This window comes from Somniosus microcephalus, chromosome 25 (genome assembly GCF_052327205.1).
Source record: "Somniosus microcephalus isolate GS21.2 chromosome 25, FLI_Smic_1.0, whole genome shotgun sequence".
NCBI lineage: Eukaryota > Metazoa > Chordata > Chondrichthyes > Squaliformes > Somniosidae > Somniosus > Somniosus microcephalus.
The window spans coordinates 47,996,021-48,013,401 of NC_141011.1; the positions used below are offsets into that span (position 1 = coordinate 47,996,021).

The 17,381-nt window shown below is 43.2% G+C and overlaps 1 protein-coding gene across 9 annotated transcripts in view; it reads right to left on the reverse strand.

The window, feature by feature from the left end:
* rerea (arginine-glutamic acid dipeptide (RE) repeats a) overlaps positions 1 to 17,381 on the reverse strand; it is a 527,918-nt gene that overhangs the window by 21,877 nt on the left and 488,660 nt on the right. For 8 of the 9 annotated variants that reach the window (XR_015073572.1, XM_085967345.1, XM_085967342.1 and 5 more), the window contains 6 exons: positions 12,862 to 12,954; positions 11,118 to 11,317; positions 10,019 to 10,180; positions 7,880 to 7,993; positions 1,536 to 2,869; positions 1,052 to 1,274 (listed from right to left, as the gene is read on the reverse strand). Coding sequence is in view for 8 of the 9 variants with exons in the window: in XM_085967345.1 (XP_085823471.1) it covers positions 1,052 to 1,274; positions 1,536 to 2,869; positions 7,880 to 7,993; positions 10,019 to 10,180; positions 11,118 to 11,317; positions 12,862 to 12,954 (2,126 nt within the window). In the remaining variant the exon portion in view is untranslated. The remainder of the gene's footprint in view (positions 1 to 1,051; positions 1,275 to 1,535; positions 2,870 to 7,879; positions 7,994 to 10,018; positions 10,181 to 11,117; positions 11,318 to 12,861; positions 12,955 to 17,381) is intronic. The other variant, XM_085967347.1, reaches the window with a different exon arrangement.

Sequence of the window (17,381 nt, forward strand, 5' to 3'; positions counted from 1 at the left end):
CTTTGGGCTGTATTGGAGATGTTTGACATTGCTTTTTGAAATGAGCAGAACTGTACTGGAATAGGATTATTGCACCTAGTCATCTAATCCAACCCAATTCTTCATTTGCAAGTGGGTCAGGTTATAAAATGTCACTACATATAATTCCCAGGCTTGCTAATTGGCAAAAAGAGCTAGTGCAACATGAAACAAGATATCTAGGTAGCTAGTGGGAGCAGTTAGCCATTCAAGTTTCTGCCGCTCTCCTTTTTATAAATGATTTTTCTTGCTTTCCATTAGATTCCTCTGCTATCCATTTCCCAGATAACCTGTTGCTAGACCTCTGCCAGGTTAGTTTTGTTAGAAAATGCATGACAGTGCCCAGGGTGAATCACACCCTTGTCCCCCTCCTCTTCCGGAAAGGGCCTGCAGCTTCTGCTCAGCATATTGACAGGAAATCTATTGAACACCTAACAGGAGTTCACCTGTAATAGTGCCACACAATAACAATATCTTGCACTATCAGTAATGTTACATAGAATTACGCAGAGTTTACAGCACAGAAATAGGTCAATCGGCCCAACTGGTCTATGCGAGCCTCCTCCCTCCCCCTCTTCATCTAGACCCATCAACACGTCCTTCTATTCCTTTCTCCCTCATGTTTTGGCCAATATTTATCCCTCAATCAACATAACAAAAACAGATTATCTGGTCATTATCACATTTTGTGGGAGCTTGCTGTGCGCAAATTGGCTGCCGCGTTTCCCACATTACAACAGTGACTACACTCCAAAAGTACTGCATTGGCTGTAAAGTGCTTTGAGACATCCGGTGGTCGTGAAAAGCGTTATATAAAGGCAAGTCTTTCTTTCTCATGTGCTTATCTAGCTTCCCCTTAAACGCATGCATGCTGTATGCCTCAACTACTCCTTGTGGTAGCGAGTTCCACATTCTAACCACTCACTTGGTAAAGCAGTTTCTCCAGAATTCCCTACTGGATTTATTAGTGACTATCTTATATTTATGGCCCCTAGTCAGAAACAATTCAGCCGCTCCGACAAGGAGCACCTACCGCTGCTCTCTCGGCTTCCCTCTCTCGTTCCCGTTCTCTTTCCCTCTCCTTTTCTTTTTCCTTTTCCTTCTCTTTCTCTTCTCTGGCCTTCTGCTCAGCTTCTCGCCTGGCCCTTTCGATCACTTCTTCCCGCTTCTTGGCCAGTTTTGAACCTTGCAGTGGTACAAAGTACAAGTCTGATCTTGCACAGGAATTGTAGCCACGATCCAAATGTTTGACGAACCTAAAACAAAGCACAATTGATTAACAGAGAAATGGAAAACATCACTGAAACCAAACCTCACAGTTTTTCACCACGTATCACTTATTACATTCGGCAGGAGAAAAAATAACCAGTGCTTTCAACAAGTAGTTTTGAGAAGGGAAATTTCTTACAACAATAAATAATCACACCACCCACAATACATTAAAAAAAAATAGATGCTGTGTGTGTGTATTTTCTAAAGCTACCAGCATTACTGAATACAAAGAAAATAAACTATACCTGGCTGACTGGCTGGCGTGGCTTGGTATGCTAACAATTGTTGGTTCTGGAGATGGACTCCTGTTTGGAGATGGTGGTGGACTATCTGGTTCCTCTGGCTCGTCCTGGATTTCCTCTTTAATCTGAATGCTGGTCATCGCGGCAGGAGCAGCGTTTGTAATGTTCCCAGAAGACATAGATGTAACAATGGAACCTGTAGGCTGAATGGCAGAAATGGGTGCAACACTGGATGTGGAGGATGCTGATGAAGAGGCAATGGTAGGAGTCCCTGTTGGGATGAAAGAATGCTGGGCATATGGGGGCTGAGAAGGAACTTGGTGAGATACTGCTTGAGGATGAGTTGCAGTCGCTGGGAGGCTCTGGGCCTGGGTTAATACTGGGGGTTGAGCAGGAGGAGGCTGAATCTGTTGAGTTTGAGGCATTAACTGCAATGGAGGTGGATGAACAGAGGGAGGATGATGGGTGGAGAGGGAGCTCAATGGTTTTAAAGCTGGAGGAGGCGGCAGATTTGAAGGCATTTGTGGAAATGGAGGAGGTCCTGCAAGGTGGGTTGGCGGTTTATGTGACTGTGGATTAGAAACAGGGGTAATTGGGGTAGTGGGTGGTGGCTTGATATGAGGCATAGTCACAGGAGCAGGTGGCAAAGGCTGCTCCCTTGGAGGCTGTGATTGCGGTTGTGCTTGGGGTGGTGGTGGAAGCTGCGCTTGGACTTGCGTAGGAGTGTGTTGCTGTGGGTGTGCTGCCGTTGGCGCCTGGGCAGAAGCCTGCTGTATCTGAGGCTGTGGAGGCTGAGGATTGATGGAGAACGGCGGACCTTGCAGTTGATGCTGGATGTGAGGCTGAGCTTGCAGAGAGTGAGGCAAAGGCTGCACCTGGGCATGAAGCTGAGGCTGTGTCTGGGGGAGAGGTTGCGACTGAGGTTGTAACTGTTGTTGAGCTGGAGCGTGCGGCGATGTTAGTCTCTGGGGATGAAGCTGTGGTGCAGGCTGTATCAGTGAATGAGGTGGCGTCTGACTTCGAGGCTGTGAAACTGGGGACAACTGTTGAGGAACTGATACAGCACAGGAAGATGCCGGAGGCGGCATTTGTGGTGGTTCCAGTGGTGCAAGTGGCAGAGAGGCACACGGACTCTGATGTACCGGAGGCTGAGACTGTAATACTTGTTGCTGTGCGGAGGAATCAGAATCACTCTCATTGTCCCTTGGGCTTGGTATACTTGGTGATGTGCTGCGATTGTCCTGATCAATATCCTTTGGATCACTGCTTCCTTCATCATTAACACTGCGGCTGTCAGAGCTCTCTCCTTCAGATGGTGAATTTGGCCTACTGATCCCCTGTTAGGAATCAAAAAAGAGATAATGAATTATCAAATAATATTTACTGAACCTCTTTGGTCAACCTAACTAAATGGTAATCGTTTCATGAACATAAATCTTGGCTAACTTTTATCAGATATACGGAGCTTAAAAATGTTCACTGCACAATTAAGATGTCATTTTCAAACATTCCTGGGATGAGAGGGCTGTCCTATGAGGCGAGATTGAGTAGAATGGGCCTATACTTTCTGGAGTTTAGAAGAATGAGAGCTGATCTCATTGAAACATAAAAGATTCTGAGGGGGATCGACAGGGTAGATGCAGAGAGGTTGTTTCCCCTGGCTGGAGAGTCTAGAACTAGGGGGCATAGTCTCAGGATAAGGGGTCGGCCATTTAAGACCGAGATAAGGAGGAATTTCTTCACTCAGAGGGTGGTGAATCTTTGGAATTCTCTGCCCCAGAGGGCTGTGGATGTTGAATCGTTGAGTATATTCAAGGCTGAGATCAATAGATTTTTGGACTCTAGGGGAATCGAGGGATATGGGGATCAGGCGGGAAAGTAGAGCTGAGGTCGAAGATCAGCCATGTTCTTATTGAATGGCGGAGCAGGCTCGAGGGGCCGTATGGCCAACCCCTGCTCCTAATTCTTATGTTCTTATTAATGATGAGGGGCTTGCATTACAGTGCAGCTGATTATTAGCCAATACTTCATTGATTTTTCCCAGATTAGGCTACACCAGTATATTCCACCACGAAGGAAAAGCTGACACTGTCCACTTCACAGAAGCAAAAATTCTACCAAGCAGATTTGACGCAAGAAGCCATTGAAGGGGTCTGCAGCATACAAACCAGCTTTACTCCAATTTTCTTGACCACAGATCCCTGGATGCCATGGATGAAACAGCAAACAGAAAGTTCAAAAACTGGAGTAAGCCACAAATCAATTCAGCCACATATTTCTGTCTCTTTAAAAACTACTACTTACGATCCAGTATTATTCTGAAAACATTATTGTTGATTTCATTGACCCGAGGACTGTGATTTCATAAAATGAAAAATGAAAACACATAATGTCACCATTAGCCTAACTATCACTCCTTTCTTGGGTAGAGGTGACAGGCCTGCATTTTTGAAGTACGCAGTCAAATACTGCTTCCCAAGAATGCAAAAATAAAAAAATCATACAAACTTGTACAGGAAACTTTTTTTTATCCGGCACCGACGGGACCGACGTGGTGCCGGTTCATCAAAAATTCCGGATCACCGAGCGCTATAGTAAAAGAATCGAGAGCTGAGAGCTCCGTATAAAGCAACAAACCCTGTTGCTTAGCAACAGGTTCAGAACAATGGCCACAAGTTACAAGCGTCTCTGTAGCTTAGCAACAGCTGCAGCCACACCCTTGCACAGCAACAGATGGAGGAAGGCAAGTAATATGAAGTATGAACCTACTCCTGAATTTTGCCGGTTAACCGAGATTTCCGGTTATTTAGGTGCCGGTAAATCGAAAATTTCCTGTAACAGGTTTGCCAACTGTAAAACTGAACTATTAATGTTAGTTAACAGTGAAGCTTGAAATATGGCAAGTGGCATTAGAAAAAAAGAGGCTCTAGCCCTTTTATATCACAATTATTAACTGTTGCTTCCATACCAGTCAATACTTCCATGGAAACAATTTTGAAATCATGTTTGATACTGAACATCACAATTTGCACCATCAAGGACATACAAGTATTCTGCGTAAAATATAGATTATGAGCAAACAACAAATACATTTGGAAGCAGCAAACTGTGATTATATTTACATATAAATATTAACATTTCAATTGGGGACTTTACATTCAAATAGATGCATATGTCTTTTCATCAACAGCATCTGCAGTAGCTGCACTTAAATCAACTTGTCACCGTAACTAAAAAATTGTAGCTTTGATACAGCCAGTATTGATTAACCCAAATTTAGTTTACAAAACCCATGTTTCAAATTGCAAATATGAAGCAGATGGTGGGCTCTTTCTTTCCATTCAATGATCTTGAAGCATTGCCATTTGCCACATATTTATACTGCCGAATCATGCTTTCTATTGGCCTGCAAACTTGGGTCTTGGACCTCGCCTCACCCAAAGCTCTGGACTGAAAATACATTATTTTTTCACTAAAATATTCATGGAATACATCATTTAAAATTCGGAACATTTAAAATAGCAAGTTAGCCTGCGGAAATTTAAAGCTGCATTTATGATCATGTTTAGACTGAATATGACAAAAGGGAGAAAAAATGTAGCTCAATGGTAGAAGGGGAATTTTTCAGAGTGCTATCTCTGGGCTTCAGTTATATATTTTTTCAACAATGTTTGGCTGAGATGGTCGAAATTGTCCTGATCATTTTCAGTATTTCAAATCTCTATACAGCATTTTTCTTGCAAGCTAGGAATATAAGTAGAGCTCATGTTTGAAGTGGCATTACAGAATCCATTATGAGATAAACCTACAATTTCTGCTAACTCTAATGGCAGACCCCATTAGCTTTACTGTTGATGTGTCTTCCTCCCATTTTCTCTAACCATGTCTGAAGATTACAGTTTAATTCATTAGACAATACACACATTATTGCAGGCTTGCCCCACACTTCACATATATTTTAGAAAATTGCCAACTTTAATTCTAGAATTTAAAACCAAGAGTATCACGCTCATTATGAGTTAATGACCTGTACTAACTCCCCCTTCATTCAATTCAATAGTAACAATACTGTTTTATTGGAGCAATTACTGCATAAATCACATCCTGCAATAAACAAAATGCAAGTTATTACAAAGTAGTGCACATATTGCTGGACATTTACAGCATTATTACTGTCAATTGTGAATGTCAGAGCCCGGTTATTTTTCCAGTGAGTATTTTTCCATGCCGAATGAATCTAATAAATCGATTTAGTTGTTGTTTGTATCAGCGCCCACTTCAGGGCATTTCTGGTCGCAACTACTGAGGGAGTGGAAATTGGATTGAAACTGTCTCCACAGTGCAATTTGTCCAAAATGCTACACCCCCTTCATGTATACACATAACAGTTTAAAAAACAGCAAACATCATCATTCTTGAGTTCTGTCAGCTGGGACTAATGCTGGGTTCAAACTAATAACGTAATAATTGCTGGTTCTTGTAAAAACACATGGCCACAAAGGAGCCAAGAGGAAGACCTCACAGTTTTCTGCAGATTGCTGGCAGAATAAATGACAATGTGTTGTTTGTAAATGTGGCAAATGTAAATTAGTAAATACAGACTGTGTACTTTGTCCAGATTACTCGCACCCTGCGGCAGCTCAACCCCGAGTCCGAAGGATCATTATGTCTTTGGTTGTGCCATTGGCAATGATAGAGCACTCCAACAAGCTGCATTTGAGAGAATGCCAGCAGCATTGCTTGTGAAGTATAAAGATTAAGTAAAACGACACGTATACAACTCAGTTGCAATTTTCTTTTCAGTGAGTTATTCATCAATGTTGGAGTCATAAGCAATAGTTAGATCATATAAAATACAGGAAAGTGTGGGACCTTCTTTGTGCAGTGAGTGCCAATGTTCTGCGTGGATTACAGCTCCTATTCCTTTGTCCAATCTGAGCTCATTTTTTCATTTCTCACCTTCATGTTTTTGTTGAATTTGTTTGAAAGTTATAAATTGAAGTAAAGTCTTGACCTTTTGAACTATACGGACTAGAAGGATCCCAGTTTTGATCCCAGGTCTGTGCTGAGTTAGCTGATCTTAGTGAGGGTGGCGATAGTGGTGCAACAATCAGCCTCAGCACATCTGGGTTAGGAGAGGAAACATCAGCTAGCACTTCTGCTTCCGAATGTTATATAGCAACCCCTGCTCAAGGGTGTGTACGACAGCATCAGGGGAGGACAAGATTGGGCTTGGCTGTGACAACCTCCACCTTTGGAGCTGTAATCTAACAAGGAGGGCCCTGTCTTCAGGATAGGGATAAGGAGTGGAGACAATTTAAGAGAAAGAAATGACAAAATGTAGTTCCCCCCCCCCCACCACATGGATGAGTAGGTAAATGCACTGTCCAGAGTGGCACTGAGCTCCACAGAACAGGAAGGTGCCAGTTTCTGGTCTCCGAGTTAGCCGTCCTTAACCATGAGAATGGTAAGCTACAATTGACCAGTGTCCCTGGGCTGATGCCCCAATTTCACGCTCAAGCGTAAACTTAGGGGCGATTTGATTGAGGTCTGCAAAATAAAGAAAGGACTAGATTGTGTGCACATTGACAAAATTATTTCAATTTAATAGGTTGGGGAGGACCAGCGATCATGCGCATCAATTAAGCAAGGGAAGAGATAGGTTGGATGTTGAGCTGTTCTTCCTTTCCCCAGAGAGTAATACATCTGTGAAACAGGCTGCTAGTTTGTGCGGTGGGTGGTGATTCATTGTGTACCTTCGAGAGAGAGCTGGATCAGTTTCCTGACTATGTTGGACATTGCATTATACAAGGGGTAGATACCAACTAACATAAGTCATGGTCAATGTGGCAATGTTTCCTTTAAGCTGCACGGCCGCGCACCACTCCAGGGATCCCGCAGTCGGCTTTTCAATGCAAAAACCGCCATAAAGGGGTTGGGAGACCCCGAAAAAAATGACAGGGAATGCTGCAATGTGGTCTCTTGGACTAGCTTGTATTGCCTTGAGGGACTGGAGAGAAATTTTGCAGATTTTTCCTCTCCAACTGGCCGAGTGTTCTTGATCTGGTTTTTCTGCCTCTCCCTGGAGACTACATGGCACCTAGGCGGTAGGAGGTCTCCTGACCTGATGCATGAGGCATCACAACTGTGTAGGACAGGTTACATGCCCGACGTTTTCATATGTTTGAATTCAAAAGGTTGCCAATGACTTTTGATGTCATATAAAAACCGGTACATTGCACATTTGAAAATGTGACAAATACGTCCAAGTCCTTCACTTAATTATCAATTGCATAGTTAATTTCTGTTGAGTACTGTAATAGCTGATTATGTAGCCAAGTACATACCTGTGTTTTGGATTTCTTTGCATTTAATCTCTCCGGTTCTTCTGTATCAGAAGCAGCCTTTTCTCTTTGGCGTTTGGCGATCTTTGATGGTGATGATGCATCATCCTTTGACCTCTGTGGTGTAAAAACATTGAGACCAGTATTAGCACAAGTAGAATAAAACTGTTATTACGTTAATACAAGATGTAAATCAATAAAGAATGCAGTTTCAGCAACTCCACATTTCTTTTTAACAAGAACTTTCTAAATGAGGAAGCATAAGGAAAAACAATAATCCTGATTTTTAAACTCAGGGCATGAGTGCGCTGTGGGCAGGGTGAGTGACAAGCCTGGGCCATTCTACACACCAGGCCACTGTTCCCTCTTATTTTTTTATTGGATGCACGGCCCCATTCACATTTTCACCCATGTGCGAAACTGTGCACTGAAAAAGCTGGTCCTGGGCTGTGTGGGACCGGCAGAGAGGTGCGCGGCCGCACACCTTAGAGGGAATGGTGCCCCAGGCCCTCCGCCTGAACCCGGCAAGAATAGCTACCTGGGCAGTGGGCAGAAGTGGTATTTCTAGTAGTAGGAGGCCATCACGTGGAGACCCGACGAGACGCTCCCCGACACCAAGGTAAGTCATCAGAAAAGGGGGATCGGGAGGCAATCGTGGTCGGGGGACGGGAGAAGCCTGTGGCAGGGGAGAAGCCTGTGGCAGGGGAGAAGCCCGTGGCAGGGGAGAAGCCCGTGGCAGGGGAGGCCCAAGATTTCCTTGTGTAGCCTGGAGGAGCACTCATGCTCCGTGATTAAATCATTAGGGTTTAAAAAAAACTTACTCTGCTGGGCCTCTTCTGGCCTTGGATCCATCTGCTGCCAGTTTTCTCTAGTGGGTGAAGCACTCGGCGAGAGTTGTGTAACCGTGCGTTAAAATCGCGTCAGCATCCTATTTGTGTCGTACGACCGCGACTTTTGCATATTGATGAGGCCACTGAGTTAAACTGGCGGCAGGTGGGAGCATGGAGCGAATGGGGAGGTAAGTACTCTGCCCGATTTTAACCCCCCCTGCACGGCCCATTCTATTCGGGCGCAGGGGGTTAAAATCGGGGCGAATATTTTTGAGCAATATTACGACACTGAAATATACTGTTCTACCACGACTTTTCAGTGCCCATAGATACAGGCACAAGTTCCAATCCTACCCCTGTGAGAATCAATGATCAAATGCTCCACTCATTTTCTCAAGTAGCATTGAGAACAGCTTGTTTTGGAAAGGTGGGGGTTGAAAACAACATGCCCTGTAAGCCGCACTGCCTCCTGCATGGCCTGCCTCCCACAACGCGCGGCCCATTTAAAGTTTTGGCACACGCGCAGTGCTTACAATTTAAAAGCCGGTGAGCGGCATGCGCGGGGACCTTGCAGATGGCTGCGCAGCCGTGCAGCACAGCGGGAACATTGGTTGAAAAAGTAATTTGCATTTTCACCAAAGAACGTGCCAGATACAGCACACTACTGATTGGAGCTCATTCAACCAGTACAGGTCCAAATTGTTTTGCCTACCACAACCCGCCAACACAAACGTTAATGTATCTTAGACACCAGTTATTTCACTGGTTGACTAATGACTGTAGTTTAATGTCTTCTTTACCACAAAAATATTAAATTGTGATGGATTTTGTAGCATTCAGATCAAAGGAGATCAACTGATATATAGTAGAAAAATAGAAACTACACCTACAGTACAGTATTTTTTTATTCATTCCTGGGATGTGGGCGTCGCTGGCGAGGCCAGCATTTATTGCCCATCCCTAATTGCTCGAGAAGGTGGTGGTGAGCCGCCTTCTTGAACCGCTGAAATGCAATCACTTCAATACTAAAGAATATGTTGAGGTAATATTCATTAATTGTGATATCATTCACAACGGCAACTAGCTACATAAAACTGAACTCGTCTCATTTTGATTTTTTAGAGGATTTAAAAAAAATAAGGGCCTATAAAATGATTTAAGATAAAAAAAAATGATTTTCAGCTGTTTCTTAGAATATGGGCGGTGCTAGTTCTAAAGCCTGTCTCTGCCTAACCTCAAAACAGGTCCTTCTCAGTAGGTGTGACAACGCAGCATGTAATTGCTTTTACTACGACGATTATCAGAACATTACCTTGCTGGATTTTTTCATAGAGTCTGCTTTGCTATCATTACTGGATGTGCTGGCAGCACTGGGAGAATTACGGCCGCTGGACCTGATGTCTTCATTGATAGGTGAGGCTCTACCGTCAGGGCTGGCTGTCTGCTTTTTACGACCACTGCGCAGTGAAGACATCTAATTGACAATAAAATTATTATTAGACCCACATGGCTCGGGGTGATTAATAATTCATAAGCGCTTTTATAACAACGTTAGCTTCCAATTAATATTTTCTAGTTAATTACTGGTAAATGTTGGCGGTTGAGATTCCATTTGTAATATTTCTACTTTTTAACACGAAAAACTGCACACTAATTTTGAAGGTGCAGGCTTCTTTTCTGGGTGCACAAAGGAATTACATAATTACTTTTAGAAGACCAGATCTCTCATCTGAACACTTTGTTTAATCCTACTGTAACTGCCAGTGATCACTCATCCTTTTTTAGCCCGATTCACTACAACTGCAGCATATTTTTTATGAAATGAGAAAAAGAAACCTTAGGCTCAGGTAGTTTTATTAGGAATGTTGTGTAGATTGGAGCTGAAGTGTTTTTGAAGTCCAGCCTATACAATCTCTCAGAAGGGAATATCGCTATATGTTCTTCAAGTTTCCAGTGTTTCATTAGCTGAGACTAGGATAAAGAAGTGCTTCTCGTTGCAAAATTGAACTCGACTTGTATTTTTTTTATTAGCCTTCTATTGGTTTTCATACTGAATGGCAATGGCTTCATATAAATTTGAAATATAGAATACCCAAGAGAACATTTCATTTATCCTACACGGATAAAATGACAACACTAAATCATAACAGTTTGGTGTCAGCCAGGCTGCATGTTATAAAAGCACGATGTCAATGGTTTTACGTGATATGATGCATGTAGCTGTGTGCGCCATGCTGCATCACATGACCATGTTTGAAAAGGCAACAAATTAGAATACACGCGGTTGCTAAAATGCATTGGGGGATTTCAAAGAGTAATGCCGAACTACTCACCACATCTGCATCACATCGATTCTGTATAAATTAATTTTTTTACATGGCAGAAACGAAAGAAAGAATAATGACTCATACCGAGCCCCTACTCCTTCTGGTCCTCATGCTATGTTTCCCGCTGAGCCCATCTTCTTCTTCTTTAACTGGTTTAAACATAAATGGTGGCGGATCCACTGGTTTCTCGATTGGTGGCAACTCTGCGTATTTCTTGAAGTGAATCCGACACTCTGTGCACAGTAATATGTTGTCCCTTCCTCCGTGATGCCAGTCTTTGGATGCTATTTTTAAAAAAATTATATTTTCTATTAGCAATCTAAAAAAAATACGATAAACGTTTCTGAAGGTTCTGCATTACAATGACCCAATTTGGTTATACAGTACATTGTAAAATATTTATATCAAGAATGGTAAGAAAGCGATACACATCGGATTAATTCCAACTGTAGCACAGTGGTGGAGTGTGTCGAAACCAATGTGCAGCACCATGCAACGATGGGACAAAGAATCTTGATTTTCTCTCTCCCACCCCCCTCATCCCACCACCAAATTTAATGTTCCTTATCTCAGCTGTGTTGTTCTGGGGTAGCACAGAGTTGAGGCCAGGCAGAGAGGAAAGAAAATGAGAGGGGCGTTTTCTTCCTCTGGTATTCCTGTGCACTTCTTAGTGGTTGAACAGAGTGCCCTTAGTTCAAGTCACCTATGCATCTTCTCACTGCAGAGAATGCAAGGAGTGGGAAGAAAATTAAGGCTTTTCATTTCCTCAAATCTAAATTAATTCCTTTAGGAGCAGAGAAGGCTAAGAGGAGATTTAATAGAGGTGTTTAAAATCATGAAGGGTTTAGCTGACTAAATAAAGAGAAACTGTTTCCAATGGCTGAAGGGTCGATAACGAGAGGGCCCAGATTTAAGGTGATTGGCAAAAGAACCAGAGGTGACAGGAAGAAAAACTTTTTTTTGTGCAATGAGTGGTTAGGATTTGGAATGCACTGCCTGATAGGGAATACAGAGTCAATAGTAGCCTTCAAAAGGAAATTGGATAAATACTTGAAGGAGAAAAAAATTGCAGGGATATGGGGAATGAGCGGGGGAGTGGGATGAACTGGATTGCTCTTCGAAAGAGCCGGCACAGACTCGATGGGCCGAATGGCCTCCTTCTGTGCTGTACTATTCTATGATTCTAGGTTTTTCCTGCCATTACATAGTTCTATGAAAGCTTGAGAGTGCTGGATTTAAAGAAAACCTGAATTAATTGGTCACACTTTGAAAACAGAATTTCCACAACAAAGTTACAGAATAAGGTAACTCCACTGATTCCCTCCATTTGTATCTTTGCATTTTCAAAAAAAAATATTTGTACTCTGCTGCTCATTTTACTGTGCAAACACTAAGCAGCTGCTAGTCAAGGTGGTATTATTGCAGTGCACTTTCTCCACAATACTGGTAACAGGAGGACCAGTTTGAGGTCGTCACTGAGGACTCTGTCGAAACTGGGGAGAGGAAGATGGAAAGAATGGTTGTGATTGCTTTCCAAGTAAGCCAATCACGCCAGCAACGGCATCATGAATTGGATACACTTCAGCATGATCCCCTTCTCTCACATCAGCCCCTGGTGCATGTGTGTCAGTATTTGCACAATGCAACTGATTGCACGCAGGGCTTCAGAGGAACCCAATAAATATATATTTAAATAAAAACCTAAAAGGTGATCCATGGCTAAGTATTTACCAATATTTAAATTTACATATAAAGGCACTTTAGAGAAAAAATAACTAGAGAAGTGCATCTCACTACTTCTCAGAGCATGAATAATAAAAACACATACTGGTGGTGAAACAATGGCGACAGGCGTAGCCCTTCAGTTCCTGTTCACTGTCCTCACTATCAAAGTCATCCTCGCTGGCTGAGCTGAGATCCACTGTGGAAAGAAATCATTATAAAAATGAGCTCTCTCACCAAAAGAGCTTGTGGTGAATTGTTTCAAACAATCCATTTTACTGCTTGGCTTATCAAGGAGTGTGATTGTACATTTTAGAAAGCTGTGAAGGTGCACAGCCGGTATTTTCAGTGGTGCTAAAAAACAATTTGTAACTAGGCTATATCATATTTTTACCCTTGAAATTTTTTTTTTTTTTTTTTTTTAAAGACACTTTTGTTAATTTACTCAAAATATATTTCTATACATTGACAGTTATATTTTTCACTGTTAATTTTATTTGCAATGTGGCAATTGCAACTTTGTTAATATAAATTCTACAAGTTTTCCCATAAAATAAATAGCAGTGTATTGCTTTCCTTCTTCTCAGACCTTCTCAATCTGGAACATTCTTTATATAGTTCTACAGTGGGTCCCCAGATGGGAGAAAATTTGGAAATAAAATACCGTGAAATGATAACCACACACGATGAGGTCATTCTATAAATCGAACGTCTAGTTTTATACCAAGCGTCAGTGAATGCAGTGGAAGCTGCTTTGTGTGATTGCTGGTTACCGTGATTCTTTTCAAAAGAAAATGTTCTTCTTTGTGCAGCCAGCTCTTGGCAACTTAACAGTCTCCAAAGTACAGACCCCGGAGCTAACCATTTTACCAGTTAATGCTCATAACCATTTTGTATTAGTGCAGGAGTCAGAAGATCTGCCAATTGTGAGCAGCAGGGGGCATCTCTTGTACTTCATTCTCTCTCCATCCCGAACACAAAATAATTAGACCTTTTTTTTTTACTGTTATCAACTCTGAAGTTCAACAGTGTATGTAAAGCAGCTTCTACTGTATAAATTAAACAGAGAACTCAACAAGTCGCATTTCAAGTGCTGTTCCAGATATTTAACAATTTTATTTTCATGTTGATTATATTAAGCAGAATTATATAAAAGTATGGATCCAGGAACCGTTCCTTTAGTGTCTTGTAAACAAACTGCACATTGTAATTGTGAACAAACAGTGCAAAAAAAACTAGCTTAAATCAGAGAATCTAAAGCAGGCAAATGTGCAAAAGCTCCAGTTCTACCTGAAATCCTGTACCAAATGTTTTTATACCACTTTAAAGAAATATCTCACCAAGTTTATGAAATATACCCCACTTTAGGAGGATCAGATAACTCACAAGTGACCAAGGCATGAATGAATTGTCTAGATTTATTATATGCTTCATCTGAATAGGAGCAGCCACAATGACATTCAAGTTCAACTCCATCCAGGATAGAACAGTTCTCTTGATAGGTGCCCCTTCCCCTGGACTTAACATCCACCCCCTGCACTATTGGCGCACTGTGGTTACAGTATGTACAATCAACAGGATGCACTGCAACAACTCGCCAGGGTTACTTTGACACCAACTCTCCTCCTGCCGACCTTTACTATGAAGGAGGACAAGAGCAGCAATGTCATGGGAACATCACTGCCTCCAAGTGCCTTGCCAAGTCACGCAGCATCCTGGCTCGTACATATATTGATGTTCCTTTCATCAGCACTGGGCCAATATCCTGGAATGCCCTAACTAGCGCCATTGTGGGAGCACTATCACCACAAGGACTGCAGTGGTTCATGAAGGCCTACCACCACCTTTTCAGGGCAATAAATATGGCCTTGCCAGTGTTGCCCATATCCCATGAACAAATAAAAGGAAAACTGCAAATCCCTCCAAGTGGGAATTCTAATTTCTTTAAAAGAAACAAGTACAAATGCAAAAACATTATTTACATAAATAAAGGTTCAGTCTTTTTCATGTCACAGAGTTGGCTTAAATTTCTAGTTCTACGCTAACACTAAGTTTTAATTTAAAAGTATAAATTAGCATGCCTGCTTTCTCACTTATGCCCCTGCTCAAATGGGATTTCTGCACCGCGTCGATAGTGCGACAATGATAAATGCAGTGCGAAAATCCCAATTCTCAAATGCTTGGTCCCTACTTATCCACTCAGTGCAACATTCAGCAAAATTGATCCAAAGTGGTGGCCGAGCTGTGGTTTTATGCTGCATCAACTCCAATGTAAAGCAAAAAGCCACCACAATGTCCCAGAATTTACCAAGATTTCACAACATTTTGCTGCAGATCAATGCCACCATTTGTGTAATGTGCTGAAGCACAAAAGCGGTCACAGCCCCTGCAAAAATCAGTCTCTTAAACTGTTGCACGCGTAGCACTAAAATCACATTTTAATAAATTCATAATGGATTTGATTAAAAATGTGGGCACCATGAGTCATTAGGACAGTAAATGCTGGAAAATATAAAGCATGCGTTTCAATGCTGTGTCTTTGCCAGTGATGGAGGTAAGCTCCATCACTGGAGTGGAGCTAATTTACAGAACAAACGGAAAACTGTTCAACCTCCGTCGTCTCCAGTCCAGATCCAAGGTTGTCCCATCCTCTGTTGTCGAATTACAGTATGCAGATGACGCTTGTGTCTGCGCTCACTCGGAGGTCGAACTCCAAACCATCGCCAACACATTCACTGAAGCGTATGAGAGCATGGGCCTTAAACTAAACATCCGTAAAACAAAGGTCCTCTACCAACCTGCCCCCGCCACACAGTACTGCCCCCCGATTATCAAAATCCACGACAAGGCCTTGGACAACGGGGACCACTTTCCATACCTCGGGAGCCTACTGTCAACAAGGGCAGACGTCGATGACGAAGTCCAACATCGCCTTCAGTGTGCCAGTGCAGCCTTCGGTCGCCTGAGGAAGAGTGTTTGAAGGCCAGGACCTCAAACCCAGCACTAAGCTCATGGTCTACAGAGCAGCAGTGATACCTGCCCTGCTGTATGCCTCAGAGACATGGACCATGTACAGCAGGCACCTCAAAGCACTAGAGAGGTACCACCAACGCTGCCTCCGCAAATCCTGCAAATCCATTGGCAGGATAGGCGCACCAACGTCCGTGTTCTCGCTCAGGCCAACATCCCCAGCATCGAAGCTTTGACCACGCTCGATCAGCTCCGATGGACGGGTCACATTGTCCGCATGCCTGATACGAGACTCCCAAAACAAGCGCTCTACTCGGAGTTCCGGCACGGCAAGAGAGCCCCAGGTGGGCAGAGGAAATGCTTCAAGGACACCCTCAAAGCCTCCTTGAAAAAGTGTAACATCCCCACCAACACCTGGGAATCCCTGGCCCAAGACCGCACAAAGAGGAGGAGAAGCATCCGGGAAGGCGCCAAACACCTCGAGTCTCTTCGCCGGGAGCAAGCGGAAGCCAAGCGCAGGCAGCGCAAGGAGCGTATGTCAACCCAAGCACCCCACCCACCCGCCCCTTCAACCACCATTTGCCCCACCTGTGACAGAGACTGTAGGTCCCGCATTGGACTCATCAGTCACCTGAGAACTCATTTTTAATGTGGAAGCAAGTTATCCTCGGTTCCGAGGGACTGCCTAAGAAGAAGAAGGGATGGAGGTGTGTTCCTCACATCAGTTTTGCATTTAGCAATTTGTGGGAGGCAGCTGATGCCAGCCAGCCAGGTTATAGTGGCTCCCCTGGAATTCAGAGTACTGTACCACCCTGCATGCACAGTTGCTTACAATGCTGCGTGTATATGCCCATGTATACATGGGGCTGAAACCCTCATCCATGCCTTTGTTACCTTTAGACTTGACTATTCCAATGCACTCCTGGCTGGCCTCCCACATTCTACCCCACGTAAACTTGAGGTGATCCAAAACTCGGCTGCCCATGTCCTAACTCGCACCAAGTCCCGTTCACCCATCACCCCTGTGCTCGCTGACCTACATTGGCTCCCGATTAAGCAATGCCTCGATTTAAAAATTCTCATCCTTGTTTTCAAATCCTTCCATGGCCTCGCTCGTCCCTATCTCTGTAATCTCCTCCAGCCCCACAACCCCCCCTGGGATATCTGCGCTCCTCTAATTTTGCCCTCTTGAGCATCCCTGATTATAATCGCTCAACCATTGGTGGCCGTGCCTTCTGTTGCCTGGGCCCTAAGCTCTGGAATTTCCTGCCTAAACCTCTCTGCCTCGTTACCTCTCTTTCCTCCTTTAAGACGCTCCTTCATACCTACCTATTTGGCCAAGGTTTTGGTCAGCTGCCCTAATTTCTCTTTATGTGGCTCGGTGTCAAATTTTTTGTCTTTTAATACTCCTGTAAAGCGCCTTGGGATGTTTTACTACGTTAAAGGCGTTATATAAATACAAATTGTTGATGTTCTGAGTTTCAGAGAAAGCTGCAGCACAAAGTGGGTCACCAGTATAACCCAGTTGGCCCATATAAGATGCTCCAAAGAAAACTGTTCTTATAACTGCGGCATAAAAAGTAGCAACTTCGGCATGTTCTTCGGTTTATCTTCAGCTGCCTCCCACAAATTGCTAAATGCAAAACTGATGAGAGG